Source organism: Dendropsophus ebraccatus, chromosome 1 (assembly GCF_027789765.1).
Source record: "Dendropsophus ebraccatus isolate aDenEbr1 chromosome 1, aDenEbr1.pat, whole genome shotgun sequence".
NCBI classification, from domain to species: domain Eukaryota; kingdom Metazoa; phylum Chordata; class Amphibia; order Anura; family Hylidae; genus Dendropsophus; species Dendropsophus ebraccatus.
Genome location: NC_091454.1, coordinates 163,107,382 through 163,122,472, shown reverse-complemented (window position 1 = coordinate 163,122,472; position 15,091 = coordinate 163,107,382). Strand labels below are relative to the sequence as shown.

The 15,091-nt window shown below is 38.4% G+C and overlaps 2 protein-coding genes across 3 annotated transcripts in view; one reads left to right on the top strand and one right to left on the bottom strand.

The window, feature by feature from the left end:
- Window positions 1-15,091, top strand: part of FAM227B (family with sequence similarity 227 member B) — a 224,133-nt gene that overhangs the window by 45,291 nt on the left and 163,751 nt on the right. Inside the window, exons 9-10 of the mRNA XM_069983195.1 lie at window positions 961-1,087; window positions 2,710-2,826. Coding sequence (XP_069839296.1) covers window positions 961-1,087; window positions 2,710-2,826 — 244 coding nt within the window. The remainder of the gene's footprint in view (window positions 1-960; window positions 1,088-2,709; window positions 2,827-15,091) is intronic.
- The window catches only part of FGF7 (fibroblast growth factor 7), a 50,100-nt gene continuing 47,114 nt past the window's right edge, over window positions 12,106-15,091 (bottom strand). For both annotated transcript variants that reach the window (XM_069983287.1, XM_069983280.1), the window contains exon 4: window positions 12,106-13,092. In XM_069983287.1, the coding sequence (XP_069839388.1) occupies window positions 12,898-13,092 (195 nt within the window). In that variant the 3' untranslated portion in view covers window positions 12,106-12,897. The remainder of the gene's footprint in view (window positions 13,093-15,091) is intronic.

Sequence of the window (15,091 nt, the reverse complement as noted above, 5' to 3'; positions counted from 1 at the left end):
GGGACTTCTAGTATAAGTGTACTGATCTCTCATAGAGATCTCTGCAGCATAGATATGCTGCAGAGATCCATGAGATAGGCACTCGTTTACTTCCGGCTGCTGCAGCCGGAAGTAAACGAGTGCCGAGCTGGGGACAGCGCCATCTTGGAGCGGTCCCCGTCCGGCTTCAGAAACGGAGATCGCTCCTCCGGGATAACATCCCGGAGAAGCGATCTCCTCCACTAGACACCAGGGAAGTGCTGCGTCCGGTAATCGGATGCAGCTGTCATGTTTGACAGCTGCATCTGATTACTGTATTAGCGGGCACGGCGATCGGACCGTGCCCGCTAATACCTGCGGTCCCGGGCTACAAGCGGCACCCGGGACCGCCGCGGTTCCCGCTCTGAACGACCTTAACGGCATCAGGGAGTAAATATACGCCCTATGTCGTTAAGGGGTTAAAAATGTCTTAGGGTTACATAAGGCTCAGTAGGTAAGGGTTTCTAATAAGAAGCTAAACACAAGAATAATGGGGGCACAATCTGAGTCTACTTAGGAGGAAGATGAAAAGCAAGGTGAGAAAATATTATTTTACTGAAAGAGTAGTACATGCTTGAAACAAACTTCCAGCAGAAGTGGCTTGTGAATCCACTGTAACTGAATTCAAACATGTTTTGGTTAAACATATACAGTAACTACCCTAAGTAAAAACTAAAGATATTTTTTGCCAAAATATCTACCAGAATAAAACACAGAAATTCCGAGAAGGTAAAGCCAGCATCGGGTCACCATCCAAACCGCAAGTGGCCACCTGGATTGCCAGTCTAGATCCACACAGTACCGTGAATAAGGTCATAGCAAAAACAGAGGTCTGCTCAAGATCACCCGTGTCTTATGGGAGATATATACTGTATACTCATTTTGTCTTAAACGTCTTGAAAATATTTAATGATTTTTTAAACTAAAACTGTTTTCTGGCAGATGTATCCAGACTACTTGTCGCAAGCCATATTCACAGCATTTTACAAAGCCTTCCCACAGTCTCGTGCGCAGTTTAATGGAGAGATTAAAACTGAAATAGTAGACCATATTTTCCAGTGGTTCTCTGGTAAGTATAAGTCAGTCTCATGCAGACTCCATTTTATAATGTTTGGTACAATGTGGTTTCATTTAGTAGAAATCATCTAATTGGTTACAGAACTGTAGCCAAAGTGTTCTATCTCTTGCTGCAATCATGCTTTAAAGCCTTATTTTAGTAAATTATATACTAAGATGAATATTATGGCCAGAATATCTTAAACTATGATTGTTTTATTGCCAATTTGCAATACCACAGTACAAGTAAAGGGAAGAATGCATAGTAAAGCCTCTGTCTGTGCTGTTTTTAAGCAAATTGCCAAAACATCATCATGTTAACATTCCCATTTAAATGTATGAAAGACTATAACCATTTGTATAAATAATTGATAAAATGTCCCCTTGTTCTGACTGGGAATTACAATGTAGCATTTAGAAAGCATTTCATAAAAGCCGTTCCTTTAAAAGGTTAAAGACAGCCCCTATCCACATGCACTTTTAGGGCATATAAATGTCTTGGAGCAGTGGTCTCTAACCTTTTGCCCCTTGTGAGCCACATTCAACTTTAAGTGATGGTCGGGGCCACATCAACTCAAAAATGGAGGAGATAAGTGTGGAGAAATAGAGTCATGAATTAACAAACACTGGGGGGAGTATACTATGACTGGCATTTCATTTGCTGGTCTTAAAGGGGTATTCTGATGTGGGACATCTTTTGATATATTGCTGCAGTTATAAGGAAAATAATTAAGAAGCTATTCTTGCCTTACAACGCTCCCCTAGCCCCACAGTGTCCTCCTGCAGTTTCTCAGTATCCCCGTTAAAAGATCCCACCCCCACTTCCTATCCATCCTCTTATCCATAATCCCTTGCACCCGTCCAATCACCTGCAAGCCCCTCTGTGATGTCAGCACTTCCCCCTCACCCTCTATAAAAGATGATTTGCTTCCTGGAGGTGAGCAGTCAACTTTGTGAAGTGGAGAGCAGGATTTCAGCAGGCAGTTAATGCAAAGCAGGAAAACAAGAGAGAAAGAGATAGGGATAGAAGAAAGTGGATTGTGGGTTTATTTTCTGTGGCAGCTGTCAAGCCAGTATCCAGTTTAACAAGTAACCTAGTGCCTGGTGTGCATTATATGAACTTACTGGTAGTAGTGAAGACCAAGTTCATATTATTAACTGACTGAGTGCGTTATGCTAATTTAATGGGAACAGTGGGACTGTAATAGTCCCACTATTGTAGCTAATGTAGTTTGGCTGTTAATGAGATTTGTTTGTATTCGATTCACAAATTTTTACGAATCCAAGCAAAAATTTGCGAACCTCGCAAAACAAATATGCAAGCAAGGTACCGATAGATAGAAAGAACAGATCATTGCACAGAAAATGACACCTCACACAGCCGTATAAACCTAAAAATATAAGCATTATAGAAAGAAATGTGTGAATGTAGCCTTATGGTTTTTGGAATGTGAAGGGAAACAAAAAAAAAAAAAAAACGCAAATGTGAATGTAAACCAGGTCTTAAACGGGTAAAGATGTCAATTAATTAATATAGTGAACCAGATTAATACATGCTTTATGGCCATGATTAAAGTGAATCTACAAGAACAGTGAACATAACAATTAAAATAAATAAATGTTTGTTTTTGCCAGGTATAAAACCAGTGCCTTGTTCTTGGAAAAAATGGGATTTAGGTGTCCTTGATTGGCCAAAAAATGATCAAAATGCTTCTGAAAATGTTAACACCTCTCAAATTAGCTATTTAACAGGTATGTAAGCATCTTCTATATATATATTTTTTGTTATTATTGTGCACATAGCATACTTCCACTATCGTAATTTTAAAGGTAAGTTCCCTCTTTTTTTACTCGACCTGATATGTGGCCTTTTCAAGGTTAAAAAATCAAATCAGCTGACCAGCGGATATCTGCTTACTTATTGGCTGATAAATGCCCTTTTTACATGGACTGATTATCTGGTGAATCAGTGTTCCTAGGAATGCTGATTGGCGTTTATCGTCTTGTGTTAAAGGGCCTTACATGTATAAAAATTAGAGTCAGAGGGGGAGATAAGTGATGGATCATGCGACATGACCATCATCCTGTTTCTGCAGCGGTGGGTCAGACTGGAGCAGCAGGAGTTGGCAGCTTATGAGACGTGACATCACCAACTTTACAGAGACCTGAACAGGCCATGCTGTAGTAAGTGCAGTGAAATGCACTATAGGTGCATTTCCCATAATAAGTGTCATAACTTTTGTTGGGCAATAACATATCTTAAAATGATTTTGCCCGGACTTCCCCTTTAACTGTCCACCTGAGTGTGCAACACACTTTTATTTCCTGTGAGCAGTCATGTTAATGCTGCAATTTATAAATAAAAGTTATACAAATGTACCCTTTGAGATTGGTGGCAACAGTTTGAAAATGGCTTTTCTGTTTTAGCATGACTCTGCCCAAAGCAAGTCCAATAAAAAACATGGTTTGACAAATTTGTTGTGGAGGAACTGGAATTATCATTTTAAAATGCAGATTTCAGCCCCAGTACAACACATTTGAGATAAATTGGAATCCAAGCTAGACCTTCTCATGCAACATCAGTGTCTGATCTTAGACCTCATGCACATGACTGTAGTGTTCAGTAATTACAGCCAGGAAACCATCAGTATTTCTTGATTAAAAAAAATATACTATATTGGCTGAGTGGGCACAGATTTTTTACAGACACTCACCAAGGGTGGTGGTTTATATACTGTAGCTAAAAATGGCCCAGCTCCATATTTATCATCCATGTATTGCTATATTCAAGCAGCTCCTTAAGGAGTATATTAAAGGATGGTTTTATCCATCCATGTCATAAATGGGATTTTATGTGATATTGGAATAACTCTTCAAAATGTCACTTTTTTATTGTAGATTTTAAAGCGACTCTGTACCCACAATCTGACCCCCCCCCCCCAACCACTTGTACCTTTGAATAGCTGCTTTTAATCCAAGATCTGACCTGTGGTCCGTTTGGTAGGTGATGCAGATATTGTCCTAAAAATACTTTTAAACTTGAAGCCAGTGCCAAACGGGAGTATTTGTGCCCTAACTTTGCACCACCCTCTGTCCCTCCTCCCCACCCTCATCATCATTTGGAATGCCACTGAAACATTTTCTCCATGCTGAACATTGCACAGGTCCTTAACCATCCAGCCCATGTGCCAGGCTGCCACAGGTGGGGAATAGGAGGCAATCTGCCTGGAGCATTCCTAATGATGAAGAGGGTGGGGAGAAGCGACAGAGAGGTTGTGCAAAGTTAGGGTTTCAAGTTTAAAAGTATTTTTTTAGGACAATAACTGTATCACCTGCCGAACGGACCGCAGGACAGATCTTGGAATTAAAGCAGCTATCTGAAGGTACTGTACAAGTGGTTTTGGGGGGTCAAATTGTGGGTACAGAGTTGCTTTAAATATACAACTCTGTAAATAAAGACACTGCAAAGTGACCAGTTTCTTTTGTTTTAAAATGTATGGCTATGTGATTAAAGTGAGCAGAGAAGTAGGGAAGAATACTTTGATGGCATCACATTCCAGAAGTTGTTTTTTTTATGTGGTTTTGATCTGATGGTCCAACACCCATACCCTAATTAACCTGGCTGTGTGACATTGCCCTGCTGAAAACAATCTGAGATTGGAACATTGTCAAAGCAGAAGGAATCAGTTTTTTTTTTTCAGAATAACCTTGTAACGTGGCCTGATTAATGTGTCCTTCACAAGGACAAATCTTCCCGATTCCAACCTTGCTGAAACAGCCCCGCATCACCACCAATCCTGCACCAAATTTCACTGTTAATTTGAGATACTTTGGCTTGTAGGCCTCTCCAGGTCATTGACCATTACATGGCTTGGTTTTTGGGAAAAGTAATTGAATAAAAAAGAAGGCATTACTCTAGCCATCAATGGTCCAATCCTTATGGGTTTTTTTGCTTCTCATTGTTGAATGGCTTTTTTCTAGCTTCACAACTTCATCGAGGAGCCTGTTTCGAACCATCCCAGATATGCATTTCAAATGATATGGAGGTTATCACAATGAACAGACAGTCGTTTCCGCCCACTGACTGACTTTAGCTTTATTGTGTCCAGTGTTTTCTGCTTTACCTTGTTCTTATCAACAGCCGTCTTTGGGGAGTAGGCTCATTATTTTAAGCATCTACAGAGCACTTATCCCTACTGTATCAAAACTCTTTGGTAGGATACATGTTACTAGCAATTACTATGTACAGATCAATGCTACTCTATTGTTTTAAAAGAAGCCCAAAATGGCAATCACTGGCCACTCATGCAGTTGGATGCCCACCAATAAGGTTCTTACTGTGTGGATAACTTTTTAAAGCAGGGGATAACATTTCATAGTCTGTATCCGTTCAGAATGTCTCACTGGGTCCTTTCTGGACACATAATAACAAGTGATAATCCTAAAGGTTTGCACATAGCATTACATAGCGTTTTTTTTTTTTTTATTGAAAGCTTGAAATTAATTTGAAAAGAACTTAGAAATATAAAGAAAGAACATCTTCTTCCTTATTAATCAGGTTCTAACTTTGGTTCAAAAAATGAATGAAAAACTGCCACAAATGTTTGTGTGAGAAAACCCGTCCTTACTGTTAGTCGCCACTTAGCATAAAGAAGCTGTGGAACAAGTTGGTCATTAAATAGTATCTCTCAGATTTGAGGTTACATAAGCAATTTATGCACCAAAATATTTCATGTAAACTATACCAATATTTTATGCCCCAAAACAACACTAGCAATATAATATATCTAATCTACCCTTATTATTTTATTCTAATTTTAACTTTTCAGTGTTTAGATTAGGATTAATATGGGGCGCGCTATATTTTGCATATTTGTATTGTTCATTCTAAGACATCTATCATTACTTTAGCTGCAGGCTTTCATTTTTGTCTGCCATCCAGTGTATGCTGGCAGCAATGTTGTGTACTAGACATGGCGTCTAGTCACTGGGGAGAAGAAACTACAGCTTTGCCAGACTTTTCTGTTATGTTTTGTTATTTTGTAGAATTAAAAGCATATGAGACAGATACAGCTTAATAAGTTCTTTTTATATAAATAACATCAGTTGAAATAACTTAAAACAATAATGTTCAAATACAGCTATAATATAGTTTGATGCTATGAACCAGGAAATGCATTGATAACTGTTGAAAGCTATATGTTCTAAGAACAATTAAACAAAGTATAGTTTTATATTACATTTAAAACAAATAATCTGAACTTCTGCTATGTTTTCTGCACAATGAAGGATAAATTAGGCACTCCTTATTATGTACATGAGGAAAAGGTAGTAATAGTTTAACTTTTTAAATTAGACTGGTATATAGTGTTTTTTACCCAGTTTTCTTTTGTAGGATGCTCTTTAAATTAAAAAAGAAAAAAATTTGGGTTCCAAATATTTATATTTTTACATTCAAGGCAGCTAAAAGGCAACGCAGGCATGTTTTGTTGGGTAAGGGACCATGTTTAGTTTTATTGGGTTTTAGAAAGGAAAATTATTTAATGTATACTTAACCCCTTAACTACCCACGGCATTTATTTTCATTAAGGGAGCATGGATAGGGATTTTAACTATTAGGATGCTGCTGTTAGAATTGACAGCAGCATTTTAAATGGTTTTACAGGACTTCATTGGTGGTGCAGTGGCATGGATTGACTTTCTCAATCTCAGAAAGCCAGCCCGTTGTCGTCGTAGCCCAAAGAAGAAACATGTTTAGTTTTGTTTTGTGTCACAGTATGTGCAATGTCCAAACTAATAATTTATAATGTTTCAATTGCCAGAATTCCAGAAATTCCAAGTGCCAGAATTATGTATTTTTTTATCCCATGATATCTCGTAAAAAATAGAATAAAACGTGATCAAGAGGTCTGATGTACACAAACCAATTATGGTGCAAAAGTGAACCTAAATACATTTACATAGTTAGAAAATTTTAAGAGTTCTAGGAGTCAGAAAATGGGAATTTATTTAAATTGTAAATGGAAACTGTAGAAATTGGGTATTGTTGTAATTGTATCAACTTGGGGAATACAGATTACATGTTAGTTTTAGCAGAATAAATGGAGGATCCCCTTCCCCCCAAAAAAGCTAAATAATTTTTTTTCTGTTTCTTCTTACAAAATATTTTATGATTCACATTTTGTCCTGCAGAAATCAGTTACAGTGTGACTTTTAGAATGAAAATAGGAAGAAATGAGAATGCTATTTGAAATTTCCAGGGTCTCTAAGGGGTTAAAGGCTATTCCAGACAAAAAGTTTTGGTCAAACCCCCTCCTCACCCATGTAGTGTCTGCAGTATTGCAGATTGGATTTCCTTTTTAATCTAGTGTCATAAAACATATCAATATATATATACAGCTTCTGTTTATAACCATTTAAATGTGTCCCCAACTCTTTTCATACATCGGGTCCCTGTTTGGGTCCCCTATTTATGAGCCATAACAGAAACATTTCTGTCTGGCCACATGCAGCTATCCCCACCTGTTTGTGTGTGTGTGTGTGTGGGGGGGGGGGATTAAAGAAGCCGGAACCTTGTTATACAAGGTCTTTATGTAATATTGAGCACATACCACACTGTTTCAAGTCAGATTTCTAAAATGGTGTGTTAGGGTAGTTTACACAGTACAATTTTGCATGCTGTTTGAGAGAATGCCATATAAATAACCAAAAGCAGTTGTTAAAGGGAAGCTGTCAGCTAGAACAGTCATCCTAAACTGTTTACATAGCTTTGCAACACTTGTCTCGGGACGCAAACACCTAAAAAGAACACTTTTTTTTAATTGCTGCTCTAAAGTGTCAGAGGCATGGTTAGGGCAGTTTATTGCTACTAGAATAAAAGTGTGGATTGTCTCACTGCTTACATAGCTATCTAGCCATGTAAGCAGTTTGGGATGTCTTGTAATTTCCCTTTAATGACTGCTACAGTTGTAATTACATTTAATCTGACACATTAAAGTTATTGGACAGAATTTAGTGTGTTGATCACCATGTTTTCGATCACCATGTTTTCAGTCATCAGCTTATCAGTGACTGGATTACTAAGATTAAAGAGGAACTGTGGTCATTCCAAAAGAAATGACTTTTTATATCACCTTTTAACCTTGGACACTCTGATTCAAAATTTGTTTTTACTTTCTTGCTACACTTAAATCCTATGAAACAGTAAAGAGCTTGAGAACAATCTTTGTAAATATGTATAAAAATGCAGTTGTATTGATATAAGGGCACTATGTGAACACTGCCCTCCAGAAGAAGGTGTAACTACTGGAAAGTGCATAAGGGTCACTGGCACCTCAGGTATATTGTGCAGTTTCTTTATCTCTGGTAATTAGAGATGAGTGAACCTTGAGCATGCTTGAGTCCATCCGAACCCGAACTTTCGGCATTTGATTAGCGGGGGCTGCTGTTGGATAAAGCCTTAAGGCTATGTGGAAAACATGGATATAGTCATTGGCTGTATCCATGTTTTCCAGACAACCTTAGAGCTTTATCCAACTTCAGCAGCCCCAGCTAATCAAATGCCGAACTTTCGGGTTCGGATGGACTCTAACACGAACCCGGTTCGCTCATCTCTACTGGTAATGCATTGTGGACTATAGAACGTAATACATGGTAATCTAACTTTCTGCCTTGATAACCAAGGTTTTCTCATTTCTTCAGTTGTCTAAAACTCATTTTAGCATTTATGCATTTTATGTTTCATTAATGAAGAATATTTTTTTTTACCTTTTTATGTTGTTGCAGCATTTTTTGCAGAATTATATTCTTGCCACTCCCCCTGAGCTTAGCTTTCACACAACTTTTTGCAATAAAATTCCTGTCCTAGCAATTGGTAAATGGTAAGTTGCAAATGATAAACTGCACTTAACATTTAAAGTTATCTTTTGTACTTGGAGATATACAAGGTATATACAATTATTGACAGTCTGAGTGACTGGCTTAATCTGTAATGAAAATCTTTCAACTCCTGTTGATTTAAAAAATATATATATGATAAAGCCTATTCTGGAGAAAAAAAAATATTGCACATTGCAAAATTGCTCAATAGGCCAATTTGAAACAGATTTTTAAGGCACAGGGTCTATGCCATACCCGACCTGTTACTTACATGTGTTCCACTTTTAGGCTATGTTCACACAACGTATATTTTCGTAAAATCACGGCCATTGTACATTGCATTGCTGTCTATGCGATCCTGGCCACATGGTATACGCTCTGTCAGTTTTCTGTGGCCGCTGTTCATTGAATAGCGGACATAAAAAAAACCATGTCAGTGCACACTATGCAGCAAGCGGCACCGGCCGCTTGCTCCATAGCGTGCAGTGGAGCGTTCTAATGCGGGCACGCATGGATGTGCCCGCATCAGAACCCCACGGCTGAAGAGATCATCCGGCCGATACTGCAGTACTGGCCGGGATGATCTTTTTAGAGACCGGCAGTTCCTTGACCTGGCTGGATCACGAAACGACCGATCCCATACGTTGTGTGAACATGACCTTATACAATAAGATGTTGTGAATCGTCTATAGAAATGGAATACTGGCTGCAATTCAACTAACAAGCTAGGGCCATGTTGTAAAATTTTTAAGGTAACAAATTAAAAGAAACTTAGCAGAAATGATGTTGTTGTCCAGATTGATAAAAAGGGCAAGTCCTTTGCATGTCAGGTCCTCATAGTGCCAGTTTTCAATTTTATTATCCATTGATCCGTTATGTCTTATGCTGGTTAGATACCAGCACAGCTTGAAATTTTCTGTACTCTATTTCCATTCTTCAAATATGAATGGTTCAGGTACAGTGGGGGATATTTATATAGTATTTATTTATTTATTTATTTTTTGGGGAATACAAACAATAGCTTGAAAATATTCCAAAATTTGTGCCATTTTACTACTCTTGGCACTTTTGAAAAGTGGTGTGAAAAGTGTATGAGGCATAGCAAGAGTGGGTAAGGCCTTTTGCTGCCTCACAAGATTTTATGTAATTTATGCCAGAAACTCTTGTATATTTATAGCAGAAATCTACATCAGCTCAAAGCTGGAATAAATTTCAACTTGTGATGCTTAAACAGCCACAGATGCTTTTCAATAAAATTGCCAGATCCTACTCTACCTAGACCTCTGCTTAAGAATAGTGTAAATTTCACCAGTCAAAATAAATCTCCCCCGCTGACACACTACAGTGCATGTCATATATACAGTGAAATGAAGAATTGTCTAAACAATTGTATAATACTTAACATCATATTGAAGAGGTTGTTAAGACAATGGTTTTCAAAATGTGGCTGTTAGGGTGATCAGCTGATTACCCAGCCTCCCACAGCAAACAGCTGGAGGTATTCATAGCCATAAGGGCATTTACTCTGTAGCAACCACTACAGGAAAAATGTAGTATTACAAGGTGGCCTTTCAATTAAATAGCTATCAAATGCAAGGACAGCTTAAAGGTGTTAAAGGCGCTACAAAATCATTGCCAATTTTGCCCCACTCTTGTCTCCAGTTCAGGTGTGGTTTGCAACTAGGCTCCATTTACTTCGGTGGAACTGAGTTTCAAACCCCACCCAATCTGGAGTAAAGAGTGGTGCAAAAATGGCCATGTTTTTGTAGCACTGGGTAACCCCTTTAAAGCGACTCTGTACCCACAATCTGTCCCCCCAAACCACTTGTACTTACGGATAGCTGCTTTTAATCCAAGATCTCTCCAAAAAAACAAAGCATATGCACAAAAAGGTAGCACATCACAAAAAGGGTGACTCTTTGTCTATCTGACCCGCTTTCATTTTTTGGACTGCATATGGTGATAGGTTTCGCTTTTCTGCCTTATGTCTATATTTTTTATTCTTTTCAATGACATATGTCATAGGGACTCTGTTTAGGCAGTTTGGTTCAGGATTTATATGGTCCAGTGGTCAGTGTGGCTGTTAGGCCTTGCTGGTACGCCGGCAGGCCTCATGTTGACATTTTAAAGTGTTTTTAATGTAGGGTAGTGTTTGGGGTTTGTCTCCCTTATTGCTTCACCCCTGCATAATTTATTGTATTTTCTGTATTTTTGATATTGTCCTAATAAAGTATTTTTGTGATGTGCTACCTTTTTGTGCATATGCTTTGTTTTTTTGGAGAGTTATCTGTTTCTTATATGCATTGGTTTAGCACTCCTTATCAATAGCGGTGCCCACTATTTTTATATATATTTAATCCAAGATCTGTCCTGGGGTCCGTTCGGCAGGGGATGCAGTTATTGTCATAAAAACAACTTTTAATCCTGCAGCGCTGTGTCTAATAGCTGGGGCTTACATTTGTATATGCATTAGGCTGGCACCACCTCTCTGTCCTTCCTCCCCACCCTCCTGATCATTAGGAATGATCCAAGAACATTTACTGCTGTTTGAGCTTTGCAAAGGTGTATTAACGATCCAGCCCATGTTCATTATACACACAGGTAGGGAATAGGAAGCAATCTGCCTGGAGCATTCCTAATGATGAGAAGGGTGGGGAGGAAGGACAGAGAGGGTGTGCCAGCCTAATGCATTTACAAATGTAAGCCCCGGCCGTTAGACACAGCGCTGTAGGATTAAAAGTTGTTTTTATGACAATAACTGCATCCCCTGTCGAACGGACTCCAGGACAGATCTTGGATTAAAAGCAGCTATCCGAAGGTACAAGTGGTTTGGGGGGTCAGATTGTGGGTACAGAGTCACTTTAAGTTTTCCAAAACAGGAGAGTTCAGGGTTGCACAAACCGTAACGCTTGGTATTTTAATCCTGGCAGCTGGAGAAGATGGATGCAGCTCTTGGGTTGCCTGGAAAACATGGTTATAGCCTATGGCTATATCCATCTTTTCCAGGCAGCCCTAGGACTGCAACCATCTTTTCCAGCCATGGGCATTTAAATACTGAGCGTTCACCACTTAAAGTATTTTTTCAACTTTTGATAAAATATATAAACATAACAAATTTCAACTAATATAAATAGTTGTTTAAGAATGAGAATGTTTTATAACTGAAATACTTTTATTAGGTCAGTATTGCAAGAAATTGATGTTTCCATATGTAGACCAAACTGCACATAGACAAGTGAGTAATGTATTTGTAGTACTGTTGGTTTAAAATATGAGCAGCATCTGGCATTCATAAAAGTGAGGCGTTACAGACATTGGTGGGAGATCCTCACTGGATGAATATAATTTGTGAATGCCATAGTCACAAAGGTAAAACTATAATTTGTTTTATATTATAGTGTGCATATAGTTATTTCACTAAGAATTGCTTAGGTACTGCTCAGTGTCTACATGCAGAATTGACTTGAAAATCTGACATCATTCCAGCAGCCTCATGGTCCAACATATTTTACATAACACTATTATCTGCTTTTTAAAAATAAAAAAATAAAACATGTTTTTTTAGCAGCCATAATTGACAAGCAGATTTTCATTTTAAATATAATTCATCAGATGATCAAGTCAATCCTCCTTCTTTGGGGTTGGATAATTTAACAAAAATAATACCCCTGGATTATTAGTAACATATGTTTGTACATCTCCTTAGAATTTTTACAACTCATATTTAACTATATCTTGTTTTGGGTAAATTATTAAAAGTTTTTCCTCCTTTTCATCTTTTGGTGAAAGTCTTTTATCTCTACATACATATGCAAGTCCAGCTTGATAGGATTTTCAGTAGTAGACCCAGCTTTTTCCTTTTGTCCTTTGTATGTTTTTATTATTATAATTATTAATATTATTATTAAGGTAAAAAAATATTCTGCTGGAACTGATAATTAATGGTTAGGATGTTTGAATTGGAAGGAAGTGTGAACTTTTGTTTTCTTTCCTGGATTTCTTCCCTTTTAATGAAGTCCCTCTATTACTCAATGCAACAAACATCTCTTTTCCATTATTGGTCCACTTTGCTGATGCATACGTGTTGTATTTGTTCTCCTGGATTAGCTCTCTAAAGTTGCAGTCTTCATTGCAAAATTTCTGCAAAGTAAAAAGTAGAAAATAATGTCTGTTATGTATCTAACTTTTTTACTGTCACTGCAATTATCCTCTACGAAATTACATTAAGTTTTACTGTTCAGTAGTCAATGTCTTATATATATATATATATATATATATATATATATATCTTTTTTTTTCATTTTCTCATAAAAAATAACCTCTCATTTTTTAATCAAATTCCCCAAAAGGGAATGACAAAATATCTTCATGTTTACATTAAAAACCCTCCAAGAAAATGAGCTCAAAATTCAATCTGATTACCCCAAAATTCTTACATTTACAATTATATCCTCCCTTCCCAGAAGACCACCTGGAAAGACCCTGCCCATTCAACTGGGAAAGACATTCCAGATCTTAACCCTTCCCTACTTAGGGATCCACCATCTATTGTCTTTCTTACCTTCTAGATGCCCAAGCACTATATAAAAAACAGCTCTAATATAGGAAAAGGGAGAGCTCTTACTCATTATTTTATATAACAGAAAAAAGAAATGGGAAAAAAATTAAATAATTTAGCCTCAAACAACCCTCTACTTCAAATCAGCTCTGTGGGACCTAGACCTACCTCCGAGCGACCTCTCCAGATATGAGGGCTCTTTTTCCGACTGCCTGGTTTCCCATCCATTAACAACCTGAAGCACCTTCCAGGACACCCAGCCATATATACAGGATATACTACTTTCACCAAACACAATATTGGTTGTGAGGGGAATTTATGTGCAAAAGAATACAATGAGTAGCGCCAATGGTTGCATCTAGATCACTAGCTTAGTGAACTAGTAGCTATTTTTTCCATATATACAGCATTTTTCCATGATTAGGCCTTCAGATTATTCATTCACTCTGAGGCTTTTCCTATTCAACATTCCTTTTACTAATAATTTACATTTTTTTCTTTTACCATATTACCTTTCTCCTCTTTCATCCCTCCGATCCATTTCTCTTCCCTAAATTCCTCTCCCTTCCCCTCCTTCTCTTCCTTCCCCACTCCATTTTAACTTAAAGCAACTCTGTACCCACAATCTGACCCCCCCAAAACTGCTTGTACCTTCGGATAGCTGCATTTAATCCAAGATCTGTCCTGGGGTCCGTTTGGCAGGTGATGCAGTTATTGTCCTAAAAAACAACTTTTAAACTTGCAGCCCCATGCCCTACGGGCATGGCTTAGAATATCTGTGCCCTAACCTTGCACCACCCCACTGTCCCTCCTCCCCACCCTCTTCATCATTAGGAATGCTACTGGAACATTTTCTGCATGCTAAACATTGCACAGGTGCCTTAACAATCCAGCCCATGTGCCGGGCTGACACAGGTGGGGAACAGGACACAATCTGCCTGGAGCATTCCTAATGATGAGGAGGGCGGGGAGGAGGGACAGAGAGGGTGTGCCAGCCTTATGCATACACAATCTAGGCGATGCCCATAGGGCACAGGGCTGCCAGTTTAAAAGTTGTTTTTTAGGACAATAACTGCATCACCTGCTAAACGGACCTCAGGACAGATCTCGGATTAAAAGCAGCTATCCGAAGGCACAAGCGGTTTGGGGGGGTCAGATTGTGGGTACAGAGTCACTTTAATGTTATATCCTTTTTTCCTTTTACTACTTTTTATTGCTACTTTTATTGAGACACTGAGACATCCAGGCCCTCCCTTTTATTGCTTCCCCAGCTAATTATATCTGGCTAGGTCAATTGAGGTACCCCTCTGTTCACAGCAATATAAAATCCAAAGGAGAAAACCCTTACCCCCATGCTGCCATACCCCCTACACCCACTCCAAATGCGCAGGTCATTTGGGGGAGAAAAACAAAAAAACTAAATAAAACTACTTAAGGAATAAGACCATTTTTCTATTAGTGTCACAGTTCCTAGGCACACTACCTTCTCAATATCGCCATCAGCACACCTTATTCTCTTTCAACCTTTTGCACTTTCAAAGGGGGCTGACTGCTATATGGGGCCTATTATGGTGGGATTTC